This window comes from Coloeus monedula (genome assembly GCF_965178545.1).
Source record: "Coloeus monedula genome assembly, chromosome: 3".
In the NCBI taxonomy this organism is placed as follows: domain Eukaryota; kingdom Metazoa; phylum Chordata; class Aves; order Passeriformes; family Corvidae; genus Coloeus; species Coloeus monedula.
In genome coordinates, this window is record NC_138783.1 from 45,583,288 (window position 1) to 45,609,485 (window position 26,198).

At 39.6% G+C, this 26,198-nt stretch overlaps 3 protein-coding genes across 6 annotated transcripts in view; 1 reads left to right on the forward strand and 2 right to left on the reverse strand.

Annotated features, from left to right (window-relative positions):
• Positions 1–1,280: 1,280 nt before the first annotated feature.
• SKA3 (spindle and kinetochore associated complex subunit 3) lies at positions 1,281–12,026 on the reverse strand (the record flags this gene model as incomplete). Its single annotated transcript, XM_082279347.1, has 9 exons — positions 1,281–2,647; positions 3,493–3,611; positions 3,749–3,964; positions 4,168–4,355; positions 5,082–5,182; positions 6,846–7,272; positions 9,206–9,371; positions 10,256–10,320; positions 11,924–12,026. The coding sequence occupies 9 exons, from the start codon at positions 12,024–12,026 to the stop codon at positions 2,614–2,616; spliced, it is 1,419 nt and encodes a 472-aa protein (XP_082135473.1). The 3' UTR covers positions 1,281–2,613.
• Positions 12,027–12,205: 179 nt separating this feature from the next.
• Positions 12,206–13,816, forward strand: MRPL57 (mitochondrial ribosomal protein L57). 2 transcript variants are annotated; one of them, XM_082277646.1, is made up of 2 exons: positions 12,206–12,306; positions 13,348–13,816. In XM_082277646.1, exon 2 carries the CDS (start codon positions 13,353–13,355, stop codon positions 13,662–13,664), a length of 312 nt encoding a protein of 103 aa, XP_082133772.1. In that variant the 5' UTR covers positions 12,206–12,306; positions 13,348–13,352; the 3' UTR covers positions 13,665–13,816. The 2 variants fall into 2 exon arrangements, with proteins under 2 accessions (XP_082133772.1, XP_082133773.1); XM_082277647.1 differs by lacking the exon at positions 12,206–12,306 and adding an exon at positions 12,325–12,430.
• A 791-nt stretch (positions 13,817–14,607) lies between these two features.
• Positions 14,608–26,198, reverse strand: part of ZDHHC20 (zDHHC palmitoyltransferase 20) — a 49,995-nt gene continuing 38,404 nt past the window's right edge. For 2 of the 3 annotated variants that reach the window (XM_082278243.1, XM_082278245.1), the window contains exons 9-13: positions 25,277–25,403; positions 23,949–24,038; positions 22,718–22,833; positions 22,256–22,333; positions 14,608–20,115 (exon numbers count right to left, since the gene is read on the reverse strand). In XM_082278243.1, the coding sequence (XP_082134369.1) occupies positions 22,296–22,333; positions 22,718–22,833; positions 23,949–24,038; positions 25,277–25,403 (371 nt within the window). In that variant the 3' untranslated portion in view covers positions 14,608–20,115; positions 22,256–22,295. The remainder of the gene's footprint in view (positions 20,116–22,255; positions 22,334–22,717; positions 22,834–23,948; positions 24,039–25,276; positions 25,404–26,198) is intronic. The other variant, XM_082278244.1, reaches the window with a different exon arrangement.

Consider the following 26,198-nt stretch of genomic DNA (forward strand, 5'->3'; position numbering starts at 1 on the left):
TAAGAACCACAGCAAATGAAGGAAAAGTAAAGGCTATGCTTTTTTGGTTACTTTTCAGATGTTCTTAAATACTAAAGAGCAATTTTGTGCTGGGTTCAATCTTTTCTGAGAGCAGGCACTGCTTCGAGATGTGATCCTGTTCTTGCCCTTCCCTTACACCTGATCCAGCACTCACATGGGCAAAAGCTGAGCTTGAGATTACTATTGGGAAGGACAAACTAGAAGAGAAAACAAAAGTAATTAGCCTTTCAGTGTCTTGGCAAGTGAAGAAATCGATTGTAAAACTGTACAATCCCTAGATTCTGTGCAGGGGAATTGGTGAAACAGCCTCTAGTGGAAGCAGCCCCCCCGCCCAGTTAAACTAAATAAAGCACAACACAGAACCATACTCTGGCAATTTTGCTTGTTTTCAGGTGATGACTGTACATTGCTTCTGCAAGAGGTTTGCTACTTATTTAGCTATTTATCCAAACTGCACTTCCTGACAGGCCAATGCTGTTGAAGAAATTCACTCCACAACAAACCAACATGTAAAATTTAAGTACTTTTTCATCATTCCCACTTTGACACGTTACTAACTTTAGAGTGCAGCAGGATGAGCCTTTCTCATATTAGTTAATGATATGTAGCATAAAATATTGATAGGCAAGCAAAATGATGTGAGTGCCTTGCAGTGAGAATCCCAGCACTGCAAGGTACAACTCCACAGTTCCCTAATGCAGGAAAGTACAGTGGAGTGCTGAGGTGTTCCCAAGTTTAGGGAAAAGACTTCCCAAAGCTCTTTTGTGAATTTTGTTAGTTGAAGGCAAGGGGAATACAGCAAGGTCTGGGACAGAAGTGCTGCTTGTTCCATTTCATATTAAAAGGAGATCTGGCTTGCTTCTGGGCAAGAAAGTAGTCATAAAGTGCCGTGGAGGGAAAATGCAGGCTGTGTAATCCCTCCTGTTCAGCGCTGGTAAATCTGTCGGGTTGAAACACTCTTGCTCTGCAGCAAGAATACTTTGTACCTTTCCAAGGCCATGAAATTTCAGAACCAGCATTCACCCCACCAGGCTTTAATCTATGAAAAAGCTGGAAGTGGGTGTGGCCTTCACTCTCTGAAGAGGATTGGTAGAACAAAAAAATGTTCTTATAGCAGACAACAAGCATTTGAGACAGATTTATTAAGTATCCCAAAGTGTTAATTAACCTCACAGACTGACACATTAATACATACATTTCTTTTAAACAGAAACTAGCTTTTTGTATGACAGCGTGCTCAGGTCAGAACTAGTAGAAAATCACCTTCTCCAATTAATTTGATGTACACTTATCCTGGAAAATGACTGTAATAGCAGGAAAAAGGCACCTTTACTTGTTAAATTTTAATCAGGACAAGTCTGTCTAAGCAACTGAAGAAATACTTGCAGGCATCTCTAGATGTTTGTATATTCTGAAGACTTAAAAAAATGTGGAGCTGAGAGTTCAGAAAAGCATCCCCTTATCCCCATCTCCTGGGACAGTCTCTCCTTTCTCATGCGTTGCATGTTTGCCCTCATATAAATGATAGAGTTTCAGTCAACAACTGGAAGACAAATGATAAGAGCAGACCTGGAGTCAGAGGAATAGCTGACACTGCAAACAGCAAACTGGCTCCAAACAAGGATATGTAGCTGGGTTTTCTAGTGGAAAATAGTAAAAGTGCTAGAAGAACAAAGTCCTAATTACTATGACTACCAAAAGAGTGCCAAACAGCTCTGAGAACTTAAGCTTGGTCAGCTACTGCAGGGTCAGATGTGCACATTTAGAAGTGACAGCAGCACTGAAGAGAATACACATGGCAGCAGCAGGAGCGGAAGCAATCACCTACACTCCTGCCAGCAAATTCTTCCAGCAGTTGAAGATACACATAACCAATATCAATTCCACATTTTCAAATAATTTAACAGTCCAGCCAGACTACAAAGAAACCAGATGCGTAGCACCTGATACTATGTCGATGTATATTAAGAAAGAAGCTGCATGGGAAACACTTGTCTGCCAGAGAAGTAATAGCCAGTCTGATGCAGGAATGTGTCAGATACATCTTGGCACTGCAGAAATCACTAAAAGCACCAAAGTGCTTTAAACAGTAAAGAAGGAGTTACTCTTCCAATACAAAAAAAAATTACTTGTTTCTGTTGATGATACCAAAGACTGTTGAAGTACCCGACTTCAGCCTCAGCCCTGAAACGGTGTAGGAGTCACCAGAAGAGCCAGAGATACCCACTTTTTTAAGCACTATACTGGACTTTCTTTCTATTACAACCTAACTGCACTCTCTACAGCCTACTGCAAATGCAATCCTACACAACAAACACCTGAACGTGAATCTCCATTCCTCTTTGAAGTCTAATATATTTAAAACCCCTCAACACATTTTGGCAATAGTGTCCATAGAAAATTAAGTACAAGCTGTTAGTTCAAACAAGTTTATCCACATCATGGATAAAGAATTTTTCTCCATTAAAAAAGCTTTTTCTTGGTATGGCTCTTTCTTCCCACCAGTATTTCCTTTTGCTTTTTGAACTTGTTGTGATTTGGTGACAAGATCCATGAATGTGAAACAGTTTCAACATGGTCTTCAGTTTCATTTCAGATGTTTGGCCTGAAAACTCCGTGATATCCTCTGAAAATATACCCAGATGTGTTTGTGAGCTTATTTGAATCGTATTTTGAATTAGCAGAAGACAAAAATATTGAAAACTTGTCTTTTTTATCTTGACAACAAAAAATGAAGGATCAGCTAAAGTGAGATTACTCAAATGGATTCCAACTCCTAAGTATAGTAAGATACCAACTTTTATCAGTCTCACTCTGGGTTTTGTTCTTACATGTTCCTTGTACCTCCTATTAAAATAATCTGTACAGACTCTAACAGATAATCAACTAGCATAATATATATATTACATTGAATCAGGAATATCTACACTTTGATAAAGTTGTCATAAAAACTTCTTTATATTCAAATTGATGGTGTTCTTTATAAAACTATTATACACTTGTTCTAAGATTACTCATACTTATTGTAGCTTTTCAGTTCAAAGAATTTTGTCTTTGTCAAAACAACTGTGAAAACAGTTCTCACTTAGATACTTTTCACCAAATTCTTTTGGTTTATTGCCTAAATTTACTCAGAAAGCATTCACTGGTGCTTTGATTGCCACAAAGCAAAGTATACCTACAGATAAACCCACAGTAAAACTCTACCTTCCTTTTCATTGGTGGTTTTGTTGGTTTTTTTGTTTGTTTCCTTTAAATCTGGGAGGATCCAAACACACCATCAACTACAATATCTGTTCTTTAAAAACAGGTAGCTTTACCATGCCAAAATCCAGTTACTTAGTCACAGAAGCAAGAGCTGTTTTGGTAGCTGAGGAGCAAGCAACTGCATGAATTTCTCAGTACATTAAAGCCTCTTTGTACCTCCTACAAATAAAATTTCTTAACCAAATTTGTAAAATGTAATCATACCTGTTCTCTTTGTTGCAGTAATCAGTGGAATCACTTTCATATCTTGTAGTATTTCCTGCCTTGGTCTCCATTTCCTTGGCTTTAGAAGAGTCTACCTTATGATTATATTGGGAAAGAATCTATAGGAAACATGAAACAGGAATAAAAAGAATTACCTAAGAACTCAAAACAGATGGATTACAGATAGAACTAGGCCCTTTTAATTTTAGTATTTTGATATTAAAAATAGTTAGGGGAAAAAAGCATATTAGCTAACCTTTAGAACATCATCTGGTATCCTTGTTATTTCTGGAGGTGGAGGAGTATTGAGTAACTGGTCATAGTGTTTCAGTTTGGGAGGGGAAGAGTCCCCAAAATGTTTAAGATTCTCATCAGAGCGCCCAGCAAAAGGAATTCTATCTTCTTTGTATTGTGTATCTTTTGCATCCTTCTTTGTCATTGACTCAATCTTCCCCCCTGGCTTTACCTGCTGCTGCAAAAGTAGTATTAAATGCCTTCAGTTAATTTACTTATGTTAGGTAAAATATTTAGTAAATGTTCTTACAGAATTATGATTAGAAAAAACTTTTACAGTGACATAAGAAAAAAACAGTATTGGAAAAGAATACCAAACTGAGATTTAAAAATCTGCTTATGGCAAAGTAAGTGAAAATGTATATAATTGCTATTTACTACCTCAGCTTCTGCTTTTAGCCATCTTGTTTGAAAATCTGGACACCGTGGTGTTGCTGCATGACTGGGAAAAGGCTGTTCCTTTGTCTCTGGCGACCTTGATGGTACTGTACTATTTGTTTTGGAAGAGACCTTCACATCAGGAGTACAGAACACAAATACCATAGGAGAAGCCATCCAGTCAGCTGCTGCTATCAAGGGTGAGCGAAATAAAATTAAAAATATATGCGTGCATACACATATATAACTATTAGCAGTTCCAGTCACATTTTCTAAAACATGTTTATCACTTTAGTTGATATTTTGTTTGATCCATCCAAATTACAGTATTCCTTAAAAGCAGCAAATGCAGAAACAAGTAGTCATTCTAGTCCCACTACTGAATATAACAGAAGAAGCCCAGCTTAAATCAACATTGCTTTCCCTTCTCATTTACCCAATCGTCACTATGTTTGTCCCAAGATTTTTACGGATTTTTAAAATAACCTATTTCTCCTCTCAAAGAAGTTTTAGCATCACTCTTAAAAGTCTTAAATTACTGTCTTGCTAGCCCCTTTCTTTCCTGTCTTTAAACAGATCCAATGGGTATTCTCAGAAAAAAAAAGGCTAAGTTGGCAAAACAGTACTTTTATTTCAAATAAGGGTAAGCTGCAGTTACAAAATGATTAATTCTGCTGCATAATTCCAGTTGGATATGAGTGCAAGAATGAGGAAAGATTTATACCTTATAAAGTGAGAAACTTTCCTATGGAAGCCATCAACATTTTTTAGACATTAGTACTCATACAATGACTTGCCCTGAATTAACTATATTTAACCAGAAATACAATTTAAGTTTACCATGTGCTTACAATGCATTTACACATGCATTCTGTAAAAATGCATATGTATATTTATTTCACATATTTTAAACTTACCATTCTCAGCTCTCGTACTTGATTTTGATGCAGGAGTAACCATGATTTCCCTGACTGTCATTTCTGGCAAATTCCCTCCATTATCATCTCCTTTAACCAACCTGAAAACCAAATCCCCAATTAGCTCTCAAGTATTATGAAGAGGTCACAATTAAAGGAATTTTGCCAACCTGATCACTTTTCTAGTATTCATTAATGAATATGCAAGTAAAAAAATAGTTTTCTCAAATATGAATTTTTAATAGATTTATTATCTGTGATTCTTCTGCAGTTTGTAGTATGCACATGTTCAGTCCAGCCACAAATGACCAAATACATTGAGATTTCAACCTAATGCATTAAGAAAAAACCAAACCCAAACCAACCAAAAAGATGTCCATGGTAGGACAGATGCCTATTCTGTGTTGGGGGTTTTATTTTGAACTGCCTGTTGCCTAAGCAATTCTATAGAACAAGAGGAAATCTTTTCTGCTTTTAAACTAATAAGAGTCTTGTGAACACTGAAAGATTGTTAATTGAATTTTTAAGTTTATATAAGATTGTTTATCTTAATCAAATACAATAGAGCTTTAAAGCATTTTTAGTAATTACATAACTATTTCAAGGGAGAAATTCCAAAATTATTTAAAAAGAAAATATAGTGATTTCAAAGTAACAAGCTATTTAATATCAATTCCATAACACTGGAAACAGAAATTTTAAAAACTATTTTTTCATATCCAATATATTCTAGTGAAAAAATGGCACATGCAGTTAAGAGAGAGTACCAGGCAAAATGTGGAAGCTTCCCTAACCTACGCACAAAACTGTCTCTTTAAAGAAAATAGTTTTAAGTGTTTAAAAAGTAATCTTAACTATGATAATCAGATTTAGATCTTCTCTACAAAATGTCCAAGCTTAAAAAACCCCCCAATAGACAGTATAGGCAGGATATGAGGCAGTATATTTTACTTAGATGAACACATCTCAAACTTTGGGTTAAATAAAAAAGTAACTTTTCAAGTCAGTTTTGTCTTTGAAGTCTTAGAAATTGAAACCCTATGATTTTTAGTTTTTACAATGAGTAGAACCCATAGAATTTTTTAAGTGGTTTTCATGCATATGATCCTTGTTTTCCAAACAATTTCTCTAAATATCAAGTATTTAGGTACTGTCAGCTTTTAAAATTGAACATATTGCTATAAAAACATGACCTATTAACTACGTGCATGACCTCACTGCTACAATTATTTTTTTTTGTAATTAGAACAGTGAAAATCTAGAGAAGCCTTTTCAGCTCCAGAAGACTGGAACAAAAGGAGCAAACTGTTTGTAAGGTGGGGCTTATGTTAGAAAAAACACAGTACTTCTATAAATTTACTGAATGCTTTACAAACTGTTTCCTGTTAACACTACTAAAGCTTCTGAAACCTTTACACTGGCTGTATAATATTTATGGCAGACAAGCCCAGGCCCAAACCCATGGTTAAGGAAAACAACAGATCACATTGTGTTTTTCTCTTTGTAAATACATTGTATATGGAAAATTCTTATGGTGCAGTCAAGACAAGGAGCACACCAGATGTATTTCATGTCAGCATTTGGCACTGCAATGGGTATGTGAAAAGATGTGTACAGAGTTAAATAACACAGGACCAACCAGCTAAGAGATAACAATCACCCACCTGAAGACAAAGAGAAGGGTGATAGCAGCAAGTAATTAGTACAGCAAGAAGAAAATACAGAAAATTCAGTAGACAAACAGTCTGAACTCCAGTAACTTACTTTTTGATTGTCTGAGAAGTTTTATGAATAAGTGACATCGTATAATCTTCATTCATACACATGGTATGTTCACTAATGCCAAAGTGTTCAAGTTTTGGTGTCACACACTCATAATCATCCATCTTTAGCTTACATTTTGGTGTTTTGGGCAAAGCACGGGGTGTTCGCAGGTTTAGTGGAGTCTCATTCTTTGGCTTTTGTTGATGTGCACTTGTTGTGTGCTGTGCTTTCACTGCACTCCAAGGCCTGGAGAAAGCGTATTGTGAAAGGCCAAAATCAGAAAGCTGGAGGTTGTGCAGTGGGTCTTTGGGCAACAGTGGCTTCTCAGTACAAGCAGATAGATGAGGTACATCATTTGCTTTTTCTTCATCAGATTTATTCTGGACAGACATTGCTGATTCACGGTTAACTTCCTCCTCCTCCTCTTCTTTTTAAGAAAAGGAATGAAAAAAAAATTACGTCAGAAGTTCCTGTTTTAAGAATTTATAAAATAAATTTGGACACTTCCCCAGTATTCAAATTTTTTTACTTGTTATTGTAAAAAATAGATTCCTTCTTTCACTTTAAAGTATTGAACCTGAAGCTACAACAGATAGCAAAAGCTTGTATCAAGCTAAACTATATTTATAAGTCACATATTTACTGAATTTCACTGTGCTAAATATTATTCACTCTGGTAAATATTATTTCTAGTGAAAATGAAATTCAAAGATTTTTACACAAGAGTATTTTTCTCCCTGCATAGAGATGAAAAGGTTTTTGGGGAAAGAGCAAAGGCTGCAGGCAGTACTAGAATGCTCATTCTTCAGAAAAACAGTATTGAAGAAAGGTTATGAAGCAGCAACTAAAAACTTATGAAAGAAGATAGTTTTTTAGATGACAAGAGTCCACTGCAAAAATATGTAAATGTGTAATCTGTATATTTCTGGAGTTAGATAAACCAAACCACCCCAAAACATCGATGAATTTCTGCATGATGTAGTAAGTGAAAGGGTCTGGAGCACAAGTCCTGTGAGGAGCAGCTGAGGGAGCTGGGGGTGTTTAGCCTGGAGAAAAGGAGGCTCGGGGGGGACCTTATCCCTCTCTGCAACTCCCTGAAAGGAGCCTGTAGCCAGGTGGGGGTCTGCCTCTTCTCCCAGGTAACAAGTGGTAGGACAAGACGACACAGTCTTAAGCTGCACCAGGGGAGATTCAGGTTGGACATTAGCAAGAATTTTTTCACAGAAAGGGTGATTAGACATTGGAATGAACTTCCCAGGGAATCACTGTCCCTGGAGGTGTTTAAGGAAAGACTGGACACAGCATGGTCTGGTTGACTTGGTGGTGTTCAGCCACAGGTCAGACTTGATGATTCAGAAGTCTTTTCCAACTTAATTGATTCTGTGAGGTGGGTAGGGGGAGGGAGGCTATTTAAAGTAATGCACCTTCCGGGATGCACTGGTATTTTGTCTTCAGATATGCTTAGCTTAAAAATACAACTTAAAAATAATTTAACCTTGTAACTCTGTTTGGAGACTTATTTAAAAGCAAAGAGAGTATAGGAAGAAAGGTACTATAAAAATCAGAGCCTTCTGCCTTATCTGTGTAAAACAGCTACAGTAGCTTAACTTGGACATCAATATGGTTCACAACCATAATTTTGTGTAAAGACTGGATAATGCTCAGGGAAGGTTAAGGCCCCATCAAAGGCTTTTTGAAGACTGATTGGGCTCTTGATACCAAAAGGAGTATGTGTAGTACTGACAGCTGTAGTACTTTAACTCATTTGGCACATCTGGATTTTTCAGACAGTTGTGTGTGCATTTTCTGACTGGATTAAGGACCTCCTTCCCCCAACAGTTAAGCTGCCACTGCTTGTCACATGCCACCTAATTCCTGCACATTCTTCTCTTGTCCCATTTGTGCTGTGAAACAGACATTTTAAGATTTTCTCTAGGATGGTTTAAGTTAATGAAACCACCACATATGAATACAAACCAACAGAGGTGCATCTACAATAGTTCCTCATGCATGAGAAGCTGAAGCAGCGTAATTCTCTGGGTTATGAAAACATGCTTGCTAACATGTTTTCTGAATATAATTACTGAAAAAACCCCAAACCTCAACACAAACTAACCTAAAGGCATGCCAGAAGATCTAACTCCAAGTGTTTGTGTTTTGGTTTATTCTTATGGCACAAAATCTTTTACTCTCTGGATATTACTATAAAGCAAAATCTTTTACTCTCTGGATATTACTATAAAGCAAATAACATGGATGTACTTGATCTCTTAATTAATAGAAATATACACATAGACAAAGAGAAACATTTTACAAAAATGATACTGTTCTTCACATACTGTATTGACAAGAAATATTACCTGTAGAGTCTTTGACATGTGGTTTGTAGCCATATTTCTGGAACAGCTCTCTTATTTTTCCAAGATCTGCTGAATTTCTTTGTATCAATATTTCACTTGCCTTCATAAAGTCACGAATTGCTTTTTTTTCAGAGCAACTCCTATCAAGACTGGCACTAATATCTTCCTTTGGGGACAGAGAGGGGGAGTGGAACATAAAAATACTGGTTTTCAAATCATCACAAGCTAGTTGTTTACACATGAAGCATTTTGGAAGTAAGTATTCAACTGCAATTCAGATGAAGATAAGCAGTGAATTTAGGTCTTTTCTACAGCTGAAAACCATGAGGTATATACACCTACAGAACTCCAGGAATATATAGGGCATAAGTGTATAAAAACTTTTAAAGGTAACTGTAATGACAGTTCACAATATGATAATTACTTACTGGTAACCTTGAAAAAAAAAATGCTTTAACTCCAGAAAAATATGAGATTAGTTTGGACTCTTACTCTATATGTACAAAGAATTATTGCAGAGCAAAAGGTAAATCTCACATTTATATCACTCAATTATTTCTATATTGCTCATTTCTATAACCCATTTTTCCTACTTCTGTATAAGAAATAAACAACATTTTCCACAAGTTTAACTGAATGGCTGAAGGTACTGAAACTTCTGTGAAGATTGATTTTATTCTAAAGGCTGCTCATGGAAAACAAGCAAGCTTATATTTTTTGTTGGGAGCTGCTGCTCCTGAATCATTCTCCTCATACCTTGGCACAGCTACAGCTTCCTTGTAACCTTTGTTCCCTGCTTACCTGAGTGACGATAGTGACTGCAAACTAATAAACATTGCTAAATGTACTTTGGGTCACCCACAAGTTTTTGGGCATTACCCCAATACCCATGGCCATTATGAGGACTCAGAGGTAACTGAGTAAAAATAAGGGTTATAACTGCTGACCAACAAAGCTGAATTGTGGCTTACTGATCAAAACAGAACCATAAGTTTATGGAACATGCACATGCATGTAATTTTTCAAGAAGGAAGCGAGGTAAGATTTTACCTTCTGAGTCTTGATTTCACAGTGGAGGTCATGCAAGACTGTTGTTGGAGATTCATCTTCGTAGTCTTCGAGATTCACGTTCACATAAAAGAGTTTGGAAAGTAAAAAAGGTGTCTTAGTGTTTTAGCATGTGAGTAACATTCTGCGTGGGAATGCAATTTCCTGTATTAGCAGATGAGAGGCTGGACATGACCCAGCCATGTGCCCTCACAGCCCAGAGAGCCAGAGGTGTCCTGGGCTGCATCCAAAGCAGCGTGGGCAGCAGGGCCAGGGAGGGGATTCTGCCCCTCTGCTCTGCTCTGGTGAGACCCCACCTGCAGTGCTGCATCCAGCTCTGGGGTCCCAGCACAGGGAGGACATGGAGCTGTTGGAGTGAGTCCAGAGGAGGGACACCAGGATGGTTAGAGGGACAGAGCACCTCTCCTACAAGGAAAAGGCTGAGAGAACTGGGATTGTTAAGCGTGGAAGAGAGGCTGCTTCAGGATGAATTAAGTGCAGCCTTCAGTACCTGAAGGGAGCCTACAAGAAAGATAGAGAAGGTCTTTTTACAAAGGCATGTAGTGACAGGACAAGGGGGAATGTATTCAAACTAAGAGAGAGCAGATTTAGATTAGATATTAGGAGGAAGTTCTTTGCTGTGAGAATGGTGAGGCTCTGGAACAGGGTGCTCAGAGAAGCTGTGGATGCCTCATCCCTGGAAGTGCTCAAGGCCAGGTTGGATGGGGTTCTGAGCAGCCTGGTCTAGTGGAAGGTTTTCCTGCCCATGGCAGGGGGTTGGAACCAGGTGATCTTTAAGGTCAATTCCAACTCAAACCATTCTATGTTTCTATGATATTAGAGATGTTGGATTTGTACATTAGACAGAGTGAGTCAATACAGAAAAAACCAGAGAGAACTAGTTTCTGTCGGGTACCCCGCACAGCAAAAACCTGCCCTTTGTACAGTGTGTTAAACTCCACAGAGAAACTGCCCAAGCTTCCACTTTAATGTTGCAGCTAATACTGTAGAAATTGATGTATAGAAGATATTGATAAAACGGGTTGGTCCCTGGGCTGTCAAGAATTACTTATGTTAAAATTTTATCCTTAAGGAGCTTGCATGCAGTCGGAAAAAAGTGATATAAAAACCAGTGAAAAATAAGTATCAGCAGAAAACTGAATTCTTCCACCGAACTTGCACGTGGGCAGATGCATTGTTCCATACACGACGCAGCAGTCTTTACTTTTTTCACTGGAAACCAAGCCTAATGCAAATGGTGTAAAAGAGGGCACCTGCTACGTAACATGACATAGAAACACAATTAGAAGCCTGAGCTATCTGCCCAGAGAGAGAACATGACCTGAAAATGTTTTCCTATATCGATCCACGAAAAGAAGGAGAAGCAAGAATGTGATTCCCATTTCATCCCGATCATCCTATCTTTCTCCACGACAAAAACTCAGCCACACACCCACAAAGGCGCTCAGAGAGACACCGACACAAGGAGGAGCCCAAACAATTCACAGCCGAGCACCCCGCAGGCTCACGGCCGGGCCTACCAAAGGCCCTCCCAGAGGAGCACAGCGGGACAGTGGCAGGCGGGAACGCAAATCGGGCAAGGAGCCCCGAGGAACAAGCGCGAAGCCACCAGCCCCAGGCGTGCGGCCCATGGCCGGAGGCTGCACTTACCCACGTCCTCCCGAAGCATGGCCCGCTCCAGCTGCTTCACATCCTTCTCCACCGTGAGGGCCAGGTCCCGCAGCTTGCCGAAGAAGCCCCTGGTCACGTCCATGGCTCCGAGGCGGGGAAGCGGAGCGCGGAGGTAGCGGGACCGGGGCGGCCCAGAGGGGAACGGAACGGAACGGAACGGAACGGGCCGGGCCGGGCCGGGCCGGGCCGGGCCGAGCCGAGTCGCGCGCGCCACTGAGGGGCTTCAAACTGCCGCCAGCGCGAGCCTCATTGGCGCTGCCGGGCTCCGCCCGCCGCCGCCTCTCGCGAGAGCCGCGCTCCCCGCCCGCCCGCCGCCATCTTGGCTTCTCCGTGCGGAGCGGAGCCGCCGCCGGAGCTTCCCGGTGAGTGAGGCCGGGAGTGGAGCTGGGGCCTGGGGCAGCGGCACCCTCACGGGTACCCGCGGCTTCGCTTCTAAATCGGGCCAGAGAGTGGGACGCCGGCGTGCGGCTGCACCGTGGGAACGGGGTGGGTTAGCTTCACTTAGCGGCAGTGCTGGTTTGTGCCCTGGTAAAAGTGCCTGGGTGACTTACTTGGTCACGGCACCAAGGCTGACAGAGTTCATGAAGCGTTTGGACAACTCTCTCAGGCACATGGTGCGGCTCTTGGGGATGTACTGTGCATGGCCAGTTGGACTCGATGGTCCTTGTGGGTCTCTTCCAAGTCCGCGTATTCTGTGATTCTGTAAAGCTGATGAAATCCGGTGTAATGAGAAAGCCGGGCGTTAGGCGGGTTTGGGACTAATAATGAACACGGTAACGAAGAGCACGTGTGTAAAATCTAAACGTCATTCGGCCTTTCCTGCCCACTACACCCAGTGTGTTGTGTCAGTCGGTTCGTGCTTTCCGCTTACGCTACTTGGTCTAATTCAGGGTATTGCTTCTCTCCACCATCCGATTTCCCTTGGACAGAATACAAGACTAGGTAATTACATACTAATAAGCTTACGGAGAGCCTGTAGTTCAAAACCTAATGCTAGGAAAGGCCAAATTTGGATCGAGGAGACAGAGCTGGAAGTACTCCGTGTACTAAACACAGCTGTTTGAAGGCATGACCAAAATGAACCCTTCATTCTTGAGTATCTGACTGGATTTTTCTTAAATAACTTATGGAGTATATGCTTTAATTGTGGAGTAAGGATAACTGAATAAATTCTTAAGCTACACAGATTTCAGTTCCCCTTTTCTGATAAAGTTTCCAGTATATCTGGCCTTGTGCTGCCTGCTCTGTGTGATGGTTTGTGAGTATCAAGTTCTGAGCTTGAACCTTCAAACCAGCCAGCTAAAAGGCAGTGGAGTGAATGCAGGGCTTTTAATTTTTCTTGTCAAAGTTTTATTTTTGTCCATAAGGTAATGAGTATTTTGTATTTCTGTTTATGTTTTAAGGCAAAATGTTTTTAACAACAGTATTACTGCGGAAGAGAATTCCTGGAAAACAATGGATTGGGAAGTACAGGCAGCCAAGACAGGTTACCACTTCAATGAAGCAAGCAATGATCCGAAGGTTGGAAATTGAAGCAGAGAACGAATATTGGCTCAGCCAACCTTACCTGACACAGGAACAGGAATACAAACACAACACAGAAGAGAGACGTGCGAAGTGGGAAGCTTTCAAAAGCCTGAAACAAGCCAAGTTCCCTGAGCACAGATACATCAGCGATCATTTAAACCACTTAAATGTGTCAAAGAAATGGACATGTTGAATAATACAGCACATTTATATTTGGCACATGTCATGCACTACCCTAGAATCTGCTCTCATACCTGTTATGGTAATTCACTGTAATTAGGGTGTGTGACAAATAAGACTTTGCTGGGGCGTACGAAGTACAACATTAAAAAGAGTTCTCTGGAACAGTGTCTATTTTCTTACTGTTTTGTTAGAGAAGTTCTATGTGTGGCTCTCCACCATCTGCCCACCCTCTGTTCTTCAGGGCTTAAACAGCAAGTTACCAGGTGCAGTGGTGGTGATTTATAGATAACCTAGCTTACAGCTTCACTGGTTGCCTTCTGAAAGCCTGGAGAACACTCCTGCTGTGTTGAAAGGGCTCATGTGCTGATACTGGCCAGATGGCTCGGGCTAGCCACTCTCCCTTCCTCAGGGATTGTTCTGTGTATACCAGTACTTGAGACACGACTATGATGCTTGCCCTCAGGAGTGCAAGGACCAAGGGGAGCTAGAACTGCAGAGACAGGAGGATGAGGCTGGAATTCATGGAATATTACAAAATGTTCCATTTTTAAAAAAACTTTCTGGAAAGAATTGTTGATTTTAAATGCCAGTGTCATTGTCATGTTAGTGTCAACTTGGGTGTTAACAGCCCTCTTACACACATTGTTCCTGATCTAAAAGGAACGTGGCTGATTCCTGTTTGAGTGGCTGACTTCTAAGTCAGGCTTAGTGCCCTGAAGGAATAAGTTAGTCACAAGTCAGGTTTTTTATTTCCCCACAAGACCCAGTGACCTGGAAGATGTGTAAAGAGTGAGTGTAATCTAGGTTTGTTGCAGCTGGAGTGTAAAAACTGGAACAATGATGTACTGTTTCCCAGGTAGGCAGTTCTTGTCACTGATCTAATACACAGATGCTACAGCTGAGCACTTTTCAGATTCTTTCACATACTTTTATTAAGTTGATGTTGCATTCACTGATGAATTCAAGTGTCAAGTCCATTCATATCACTTTGGAAAAGAGGCTTAAAATAGTACTTTTTCATTAAACATGAATTATACTTCAGAGAAATATGAACAGGTCTGAACACTGATGTACAAAATCTTGAATGCACTTTCATTGGTTATAAATGACTTGAGAGAACTTTATGGAAAAGTACACGTACAGGGAAATTGCAAATTCAATTAAAACATGAAGGAACTTCCAGGCAAAGCAATGTGATTTTGTATTTAATTCATTTATAAAAGCCCGTTTTAAAAAGTTACTTCAAGTATTAAACTATAAATGGCAACATTTTCTCTGTGCATAGGATGAGTCCTATCTGTAACATAGAAAAAAATACAGTAAGTACGTCATTATTACAGGTATCTTTTACACGTCGTCCCAAACTTAAATACAGCTCATTACAGGTTTAGGCAGCACAATTAAAAATAACTTTGAGGAAGCAGAATAGCTGGGACATTGTGATTAGTGCAAATTTTGATGACCCTTGCTGGCAAATACAAAAGGAACTGCAGAGTTAACCCAGGGATGTTTCATTCATCTAAGTTAAAAAGGGGACAGACTTAACAGCAGGAATGCTGCCTCTTTCTGGGATAGCTTTATGATTGTGAATCGTCCTTCAGGAAGATTTAAGTTTCCCACAATAAAGCTGGTAACAGGATAAGGGACAGGAAAAATCAGAGAGGACCACGCTAAGTCTTTAAGTTGTCAGTAAGCAGTGTAAACGGAAGGGAATCAGCATGTCACCACCAATGCTTTGGTGACAATAAAAGTAACCCAAATACTTCATGTCTGACATGTCTGCTTGACTGCTGAGCATGAGCTCTCTGTTTCTTGGGACAGGGGGTGGGAAGAAAGATGGGGAAACCTCCCCAAACCAAAGAAAGACATCCTGTAAACATTATCAGACTTCACTACCTAATGGAAACAAATTCAAGTAATTGCTTCAGAAAACAAATGGCCAAACCCCAGTTTTAATCTGCATTAAAACAAACTACGACTTGTAACTTCATGTTGTTTCATGACAGTTACATAATTAAGAAAAATGTGTATAAAGCTCTATATACAAAATAAATTGATAAAAGTAACAAATGTGTTCAGTACTAAATCACTTCATGTGCAGCTGCTCGCTTTGGTGCCACTTAGGGATAGAAGAGCCTCTGACACTGCACACCTTGCTGTTTTTTAGGTACTGTGAAAAGATGTGTTCTTGAGCTAAAAGTAGCTGCTGTTTGGAGCCTCTCTAAATGGACACCCAAATCCCCTAATTAGACACAATTTTAGAGGGTGTCTTTGGAGAACATACACTATGAAGCTCAAAGCTGTTGTGGTTTTGTTGTTATTTAACTTTTAATAAAAATCTGGTCAGTCTGCTCCAGATCCAGGCAGATTTGGTCAATCTGTGTCAGAATCAGCACATCTTGGTAAATCTGCCAGACATAAATGCTGCTGCAAACACTGCTGCAGTTTCCCTCCTCTTGGGGCTCTGCTTAGCTACAACTGGACCATATTTCAGTTAGATCATGAAGTCTTTGTGTGCATACCCAGTGGGACTGAAATTCGTCCCAACCCAAAAGATGATTTATAATAAAGAACCACACAAGATCAAAGGAAAAACACAGTACCTGAAAACTGTAGGTATTCAGCACTCTGGAGAACAGGACCAATTTGTAAGAACAGCATACCAAAAGTAGCTTGGTACTTGCAAATTCCACACTCAAGAGGCAGCTTTAACAAAAATGTTACCATAATTTCTACTCAAATCACTAAAAATAGAAGTGCCCAGACTTCCTCTAAAGTAACCCTCTGAATATTTAAAATGGAGGTTTTTAATCACATCTGACTTGTATCACGACAGTCTCAAAATAATACTGTAGGAAGTCAATTAATTAGTGACAGAAACCTACTCCTCTTCCTGCCCTCCTCCCATAATACGCCTTCGGTAGGCACAGCAATGATGTGTGTGTTGTACACTCTGAGTAAATAACACTAAGAAAAACACCACTATTGTGCAGTTTTAAGTAATTTCTATTTATGGATTTCCCTGCCTCATATTCACAGGGACAGGTTTATTTCAAGACATTTCAGAAATACGGAGGATAAATCACACTGAAATCTTGCCCTTCATCAGGTTTCTGTCCTCACATTGGGAATTTAAAGCCATTTTTTGATTTTTTTTGAGTGTATGTAGATTTTTTAAAAGAGAAAATCAGTAAGAAACACAAAAGCAGTTTCTAATTGCAGTCAATGTCAACTATCCTACAATAACTACTACGTATGGCTTGCAATAGTCATTACTTTGATGGATCTAAAAGCTTAAGGGCTGCTATTTTTAATGACAATCAAGACTCCCTGATACAGAGTAGGTTAAAGCACAAACCAGCATTTACAACACGGCCGAACACCCTAAACAGTTGTTTTCTCAGGATCCATCCCCCTTCTGATCTGAACATGTCCTTCTCACTGCATTCACTGGAAGGTTCCAGCTCTTCTGTGCATGGGCCAAAAGAAGCCACTTCCTGCAGCCCCTGTCTCTGCTCGCCGGGACACGTACAGCTCCCTGCAGCCCAACAGCCAGCCAGCCATCCTGCTGCCTCAAGGACTGCCTGGCACAGCACAGGGAGCACTCAGGACAGAACCCAAAGGCACAGGATGTCATCCTGCTGCCTTAGACATGCTGCTACCTCCTCCAAAGCCCAGGCTTGCCAGGAAAACCTGACCCCTCCATCCCACTCACTAGCATGCCCTTAGAGTTCAGAAGTGCAATTCCCTTAGAGAACTTAATTCCTTTATATCAGCCTGGGGTTTCCCTTAGTCCCCAGTTCCCCAGGTGAAAAAAAAAAAATAAAAGGGCTTGGGGTGGTGAATGTGGAAGAATCATCTTTGACTGATTTTACTGTGTTTCATATTTGTCAAAGAAACTTTCAGTAATGCCTGCTTTTACACCAACAGTAACTCTGGCTTTAGGATTATCCTAAAACCACTGCTAACTCTGGCCTCAGGATTATCTAAAACCACTGCTCTCCTTTTCTCACTTCAAATATGAGGAAAAATCTAGGACAAAATACTCCTGTGATCTGCCTAAACATGTCAGAAATGTCAGTTCTTCATGAAAAGCCACAAAAATGTCCATCAGATACACAGGTGGTTTCAGAAGAGCAGCACTCGCTAGAGAATGCACATGGAGTTAGCCTAGTCTTTTACTTGCAGTTTTTCCTGTAGATTCACTGTCCTGACTTAAGAAATCAAACAAGTTCTACTGATGTTGGCCTACAGGATACATACATTCATGGGGGGGTTATATGAAGCACTTTGGGGAGCAGGTGGGGGGAGCAGAGACCATACTGCTGAATCAGTGATACTTAGGATTCTGACATGTACTTTGCTTATAGTTCTGCTAGATGATGTCTGTGCATGGACATGTTATTTCAGCTATAATACACTGATGCAGTAAAAGCCAGATGATATCCCAGGCCCTCCATGACAGTTCCACCAGTGTTTGGGGCTGCAAATTTTGGTATTCAGAACAAGCCATTTGAATGTGCAGTCTTCCTTCTCTCTTATCTTCCCCAAGAAATTTTGCTGGTGCAATACTGCTGAGAGCTTATATTCAGATGGGCACTTCTCACTTGACATTTGAGAAGAAAAAGCTAAACCTTTCAGACTAATGTGTAGCAAATGTTTTTGTAAGTTTTGGAATTAGCAATTGCAAAATTTCTTATACAAAGTTTGAAGAAACATTCTGCAACTTCTATAAAACATGCAAGTTTGGACCATTACGTCTGTCTCAAGAATATCCAACGGTGAAATCATGTTCATAGGTTCTCAAAGAGTTCTTTTTCCAGAAGATTAATATTTAAGAAAAATTTATTATATCCAAAGACAAAAAAATACTTATTTTAAACCTTGAAGTATACTTGATACCTTAGTATTTCCATCCTAAACATATTTAACTCAAGTAGCAATCAGTCTGGGAGATAAACCAAACAGGTTCTTTTGGACTAGAGCATCAATTTGACTACTACCTTTAGTCTGTATCAAAAGGGCTCATGTCTGTTTGTAATCTGCATCAGCTGAGTATCAGAAAAGTTACAGACAGAAAAATAGTATTTGTCACTTTTTCCACATGCAAAATTCCAATACCACCCAAAGATGAGTTAGCAGTCTTCTCTATAGAGGGGTGAGGAGAAAAAAACCCCATGTTGTTTGCTGTAGGTCTTGAGCTAAGGGTGGGATGGACTTGATTCCTCACACAGGAAACACATTTTGCCTTTTGTGAACAGGTACATTGCTGCACAAAGCCGTCAGTCTTTAGCAATTTCAGCATCACTAAAACTGGACTTGAAAGTGGGAGACTTAAGGATGCAATTATTCAGTGTGCTAACACAGATCTATGATCCAACACTAATCTTCTTGTAAGTACTTGATATTTGTATTTTAGAACCAATAAAACCTTGTGCCTTTATTAAAAAGATAAAACAAAAGTATAAAACAGTATTTATAAACCATGAAGAGTCCCATGGAAAAAGCAGTAGTCTGCTGGTTCCATTTTCTAGCAACACACAACTGCAATATGGTTTTTCTCAGGGGTACTTTACATTTTACTGCTGCCTTACACAGAACACAGCGAAGAGTAACAGAAAATATAAGAACTTTTAATTCCTTTTTGGACTGGCCTTTCCTTGTAGGCTGACCAACAATTGTTGGAAAGTAATAATCCATGTTTTTTTCAACTAAAACCCAAGTTTTCTTCTTTGAGCTCTGTCCTTGATATGGTTAAATAAATCAAGTTAAAATGATGAGGAAGCTCAATCTTATAGCAAAGAAGCAACACCCAAGTTAAAGGCTTTTATGTTGTTGGCATTGCCTTGCTCCAAAGCACAGCTAGTAGAAGGAACCCTCAGTCCCAAAAGACTTGGAGAGCTGTGATCATAGGGTAGACTGGTTAATAGGAAAAGAGAAGACATCATCCAGTCCCTTCCCCATCACCTGCAATCTGAACTACGTATACCCCCACTTCAGACTTGCTGACCATGCTCTATGCTGATTTTTTTTTTCCTTCCTTTTCCTTTTTTTCCCCTTCTGTACTCTGGAGACCTTCTATGGAAGTGACTTCTGCAGTGCCTAAGGTATGAAGTTTGCCCATGAGGAGGTAGGAGTCTCTGCAATCTACCCCCACCACTGCAGCATAACAGAAATGCATAGTTCCCACTCTGGACCTTGTGCATCCAAGCAGGGCACTTCTGGATCTGGCCCTTTGGTAGCAGTATATAATTCAGTGTTGCATAAATGCACATTAAGAATCTTAAGGCATCTGTCTTAACTTCCCTGCTCTGCAATAGTGCTTACAAGAATCCATTGTACTGTGCAGAAACTTGAATTTCTTCTGTCTCTTCCTAGAATGTTCATGTTCCATTTTTTCCTGCTCAACTTCTTCCAAATTAAATTAAGTAATATTCAAGCTCAAAATGTGTTGCAGAAACCTAGTGAAACAAAAAAAGTAATTAATGGAATTATCCAATTAACTTTGAAAAAACACATCATAGTGCATTACACAAATGCACCTGGGTAAAGTAATTTACAGACTTCTGATTAAGGAAAGTAGTTAAGGCAACTTTGACTCAGAAATAGCCTTCTGGGAGGTGTGGGTTTTTGTTTCACACCACTTATGTTTTAGAAGATTATCTGTGCTAGGAACATCAGTCCATCACCACTGATCTGTGTCTAAAGTATCCTGGATCCCTGACTGGAAATTTGATTTTTGAATTAGATGGATAGATTTGAGGACACAAATGGTATTTGCCTAGGTGAGGCTGGGGGACCGGCCTTCTTTTGCAAATCAAGCTCTGTACACTAGAATAAGCCATGACTTTGCTTCTGCTGCATGTTAACAGGCCCAAAATTTAAAAATACAACTATTGGCTTGTTACAGGGTACTATGGAAGTGCATTGGACAGATGCTGGATCTCACAGGTACTGCACAGTCGCTTACAAATGCAGGACTGGAACTATCTTGGCCTACAGAAACTGTGATCAAATCCAACTGAAATCAGAATGGTTCAAACATTGTGTTACTGAGTTAATTTAAGGTAACACATACCCAAATGCTTTTGCATTGGGTGCAATTATGCACTTTTATTTATACAACTTTTAAAACTAGTGTAGTTTGGGCAAGTGTGACACAAAGTACAGATTCTTCCTTTATCAAATCTGGCCTCACTTTAGGAAGATAGAAACGAAATTAATCTCAAACTACTACCAATTAACTGTCCAACTTAAGACAGTCATTTATGCTCCCTCTCTAGGTCAGTGGAAAGAAAGATTAAGACATTTCTATAATACCCTATCAAAGGCTGCTGGGATGAGCTGCTCTCAGAGACTTCTATTCCGTTCTATGAAGAACAGAAAAGCCTCCGTAACCTACTTAGATCCGATTAGGTTTTATATAGCTAGAGGCTGAAAGAAACCCCTTCCTTTGGACATTCTTCTGCACATATATATAGAATTAAGAAAAGTTGGAAAGGGGAAATGTACCATTGGTGAGTTCTCACAATTGAGTAGGTTTTTCAGAAGTCCCACTAACTAGTCTAATTTTGGTTTTGTATGAGTTTACACTGAGCAGTCTGACCAACATCAGCCCAAGCATCACACCATCACCTGCAAAGACCTTTTAGAAAGATTTTTTTTCCTTGAAACAAGCCAAACCCCTTCCAAAACTATAATTTTAGGTCAGAAGCCTCCTTAAAAAAAAGGAAAGGAAAAAGAAAAGTGATTCTAAAATTACTGAGCATACCAAATTCAAATGTAGTGTTTTGTTTCTGATAAAAATGGGAATTACTTGCAAAATCATCCCCCACCAAAAAACCCAGAACAACCAAAAAAAAAAGAGGCAGTGTGTAATGACTCAGCTCTAGCTTCTACAGCTGTTAGGTGACCAAATAATATTCGTTTCTCTTCCAGAGCAAAAAAATTAATGGGAGCTTATAAGCTCACCACAGTAGAAAGTCAACATAAAAGAAGTCTAATTTAGTCACTGAAAATATACCAAGAGGAGTTTCATATATGCACCAACACTCACTGTATTTCCTAAATGCAAAGTGCATGCAGAGCACTTTAATGCAAAAACATTCCAGAAGATCACTGTCAATTCCAAATGTGACAGAGCTGCCTATATGCAGACACCTGTATTTACTTACCTTCCTTCCTCGTGCACATGCAGCTTCCTAAAGAGCAGAACATGGCCCACCAATGTATGACCAAGACATTTAAGGAGCTCTTCCTTAAGAACAGCTCTTCCTCAAGACAGCGTTTCATCTTGGAATTGCATTTAGCATCAGATTCTTTTCCCTAGTCAGGTAACAAATCCAGCACTACCCACTTCAACCTGAATTACAGGATTAATCTGACCCATCCCAGACCTAGCCAGCCCATGTTTCCTGCACTACAGCATTACTCCCATTCTTGTCTTCTCAACAGTCATTCTGAATTTTGTTTAGACTTTTCGATTACTCATCCAACATCAGAGGACTCCTCCGCATTCCATGACTAGTTGATTTTTGACTTTGAGATGTCTATTTTTATTCATACATGTACAGAAATAGCAATCAATTATGTTAGTCTTACCTGTTTCTCACTGAGATGGTTGGTTAGTAATTAGCTGAGATCAGCTTTCCAATGAAACTATAATATGCTTTTTTGCACCTAGAACGTGAGAGAATCTCAATTATGTGTTTTTGCAGATTTGCATAACAAATAGCAAAGACTTCAAACCAGAAAGCACATTTACTGTGTTGTGCCTATTTTACACAAATATTTTCTTCCCCCTAATCAAGCATAAAAGATCCCAAATCTCAGAACTGAAGTGCAAAAGTGACAGTTATCTATCCATCTACCACCCACTACCTTAACATAGTAACTAATTTTGGAGCAGAGCATGGGATGCAAGTTAGCCTTAAGTTTTAAACATGCAGACTTGATTCCATGGAACACATTTTCTTCTACATTACTCCGGCCAATTCTGAAGGACTTTCTAGGCCTCAAAAAAAAAAAAAAAAAGGAAAACCCCACTATAAACAAAACCATTACCTGATTTCACATTTTCCTCTTCAGGGCCAGTTTCCACCCACTGACAATCACCAGCTAGCAACCGATTTTGTGATTCACTGAGTGGTCGAGTAGGAAAGGACTGATTGGCTACAGAGCTGAAAAGTAAGCAAAGTCAGCAGGAATTCTGTAATACTGGTAGCTGCTTCAGACAATTCTAGAATAGTGAAATTACTTAAAAGCAAAGCTAACAACAAAAAACCCTACAGTGCCAACTGGAAATGGCCACCTGCCCCCAACCCTAATTCCTCTATAAGCTTGTTCCAGTCCTCAGTCTAAAATAAGCCCTTACCTGACACAGGGCACTCAGTTCTAATGGTAAAAACCCACAGATTGATACACGAGAAATGGCACCCTGACAATAACACTGCCACACAGCTAGAAAGAAAACCTACGCAGCACCATCTGGAAGAGCAACCAAATGCCATCTTATCCCATGCAAATGCCAGGGCCTTCTTCTGAACAATCTTCCGAACATAAAAGGATACTTTGCTGTTTGCATAAGGGTCCTGTTCTTGTGTAAATTCCACAGGTTATGTTGTACTGGAAGCAACTTCTTCTCTGTATTGCCTTTGAACCCTCTAATGTCTGGTAACTCAGGTGACTGCTGTTGGCAACAACCTTCAGCTACAAATTCACCAAACTATGCAGAAGACTTCTAAAGTGGCCAATGTAAACACCCCCAGAAACTGCACACAGAGACTCTTGTCTCTTTGAAGATACACGGAAGATACAAAACATGCAAATTTGGGAGTGATAAAAGTAATGAGCTAAAAACCCCAGCATCAGAGATCTATTTCTCTTGCAAAGTGTCTCAGCATTACCTGTTTAAGCATGCTCAAGGAGATGAAATACAAATAATACCTTGCCTTACACAAAAAAACCCCAAACAAACAGACAAACCACTTAATTTTTTTTTCTATGGATGATTATTCAGTTTTTCCTAGGACTTTTTTGATTGCTGTTAAGAGCCAGTAAACTCTCTTACTTTCTATATTACTGTTTCCTTAGAGCCATATCCTCTGTTACCACAAAACCACGACACAGTCAAGTTTTTAATGTTAATCCATTCTGTCCTTCACTGAAGACTTACAAACTTAGTTTGAAGATCATAAGAAGCATAAAGAATTCAAAAACTAACTCTGAAACAATTTTTTTTCTCTAGATGAAGTACTAAACAGTACAAAATCAGTATCTTAAGTGCTGTAGTTACCTTTTGGCAGGTTCATTTTGGCTTGAGACTGCAAGTTGCTCTGGATCCATAATCACCAAACGAGTTGGGAAAGTACATCCATCACCCAAACTAAATGAGAAACAAAGACTCAAATCACTGTTGGTAGTTGACTTAAATGAACTGAACAAGGACCCATGCAAAAGGCAAAGGCTACAGGCTTGAATCAATTACCTGAGTACAGTGTTGAACTCCAGACTTTAGCAAGGCAGTTCTACCACTAAATCAGATGATCAGTTAATTAAATCTTGGAGCTCAATTAATTCCCACCCTATCACTCAGTATGGATTGCTGTGCACAGCACAAGTCTGTGTATTTCAGAAACACAGACATATTTCTGTAGACTGTAGCCCTAATCTTCCCCCAAATCAGCGTGCACACATAGTGAAGACTCTCTCGTGTTTACAACCCCAGAAGCTGTATCATAAATAACATTCTGGTTGCCATGCTTTCCCCTTCACTCATAATTCTGAAGTTAGCTAAGCCTTCTCTTAAAGCTTATCAGGATGAAATGTGGTAGCAAAACAGATTGATCCATCTACAGCGGGGCTTCTGTCTTTAATCACATGGTAGTTGAGCAAACAGCTGAGTCACCTTAAGCTTTTGGTATTACCTCTGCTGTTTGATACCAGACCTCAGCTTCACAAACAGGTTCAGCAACAGTTTTTACCTGATACACAGCACCTCAAAAGCAGTGTTGAAACAGAGTTCCTACTTTGTTCTGCTGAATTCTGTTAGTGGTGGGAGAGGGCAGCATGTCAGTCTTGCCTCATCAAGCTTGTCTGCAACTCCTTAATGCTATCTCAGCTGACATTTTAAATCCAGCATTTTTCATATCAGGTTTTTTCCCCTCTGTTGCTTATTTACATGCACATTCTTAGATGGCTTTCAATTCCTAAAGCATCATCTACAGCAAAAGAAAGCTGTCAAGTTTTTTCAGGGGCAAGAGGGGGTGCTTTTAAACTGAGGTTGTTTTGATGCAGCTGTTTGATCTCCTCTGAGCTGCTGATTTCAGCTCTATCAAACACTAAGACTACCACCAAAAGGTGTACAATTTTTGCAATATGCTTCTCAAAGCTTTCCAAACTTCTGCATTTAAAAGATTCTTGTTAACAAGCTCCCTGTCTTTGAATGAAAATCCTGTGCAGTTTGATAGCTTTCTCTTGCACATTTTCCCTGCACCAATATTTATTGTACCAGATATACAAGTTAGCTTTTCAGCTGTGCTTTATTTTTTAGTAGAAAGGGAAGCAAGGCGGAAGTCATGGAATCAGTTTATTCCCTAATTCATTACTGTTCAGACTAAATACCTGGTAAAGATAGGGAGTAGCCAATACTTCTTTTCATCTCCAAAAACTTCCCTTAGATTTTTGCTGCATCCAAGAGAAAAACCGTTTTTATCAGGACCATTTCGAAATGTGGGTGCACGAAATGTTTCTGTAAAACAAAAATACGCAATTCCTTAAACCAGGAAAGAGTTGGGGAACATGAAGAAACAAACTCAAACTTCTCTGCTGCTGTGGAACCAGTGATGGGCAAGGTGAGGCGATCTTGATGTATATTGGGGGGGGGGGAAGAAAAAATAATCTCAAGTAATCAGAGAGAAAAAAATCACAGGGTTAGTGAAAAATAAGAAAATCAGGTAGGCAGAACAGTCACCTTGTCAACTTTCTCTCTTTACATTTAACAGAGTCTGAGACAAAGCTAAGTACCATCAGCATGCCAAAGATAACCACATACATCCCTTATTCCTTGGTGACTTGCTCTCTCGTCAGCCTTCTTTGTGCAGAAGACTTTCCCTTTTAGAGGTAATTTACCATAAGCACTGCTGGACCTAAGCCCATACAGAAGAGGTTTTTCCACATCTGCCAAGTTAGGAAGCTGAATTAAGAGCATCCCGTGCTATCAGAGGAAGATGAAATCTATTACATTAGAAACAGACACAACATGAACTATAGCAAACCACTACCATTTTTCTACTCAGTCCATTTACACCCTTGGCCAAGAACTGAGAAGAGTCATTGCTCTCCCTCCACACCAATAGCTTATCTTTTTACATCATGATCCAGAAAGCAGATAAAGTACCGGGTTGCCAATTATGACCACTGACTTTTGGGTAAGGAATATGTTAAAGTTTTCTTCAAAGCTAAAAAGAAACTGTGAATATTCCTTACTGTAGATATGTCAAAAGAAAAAGAATTCAAACAACTCTCCTGTCAACCAATCAAAAAA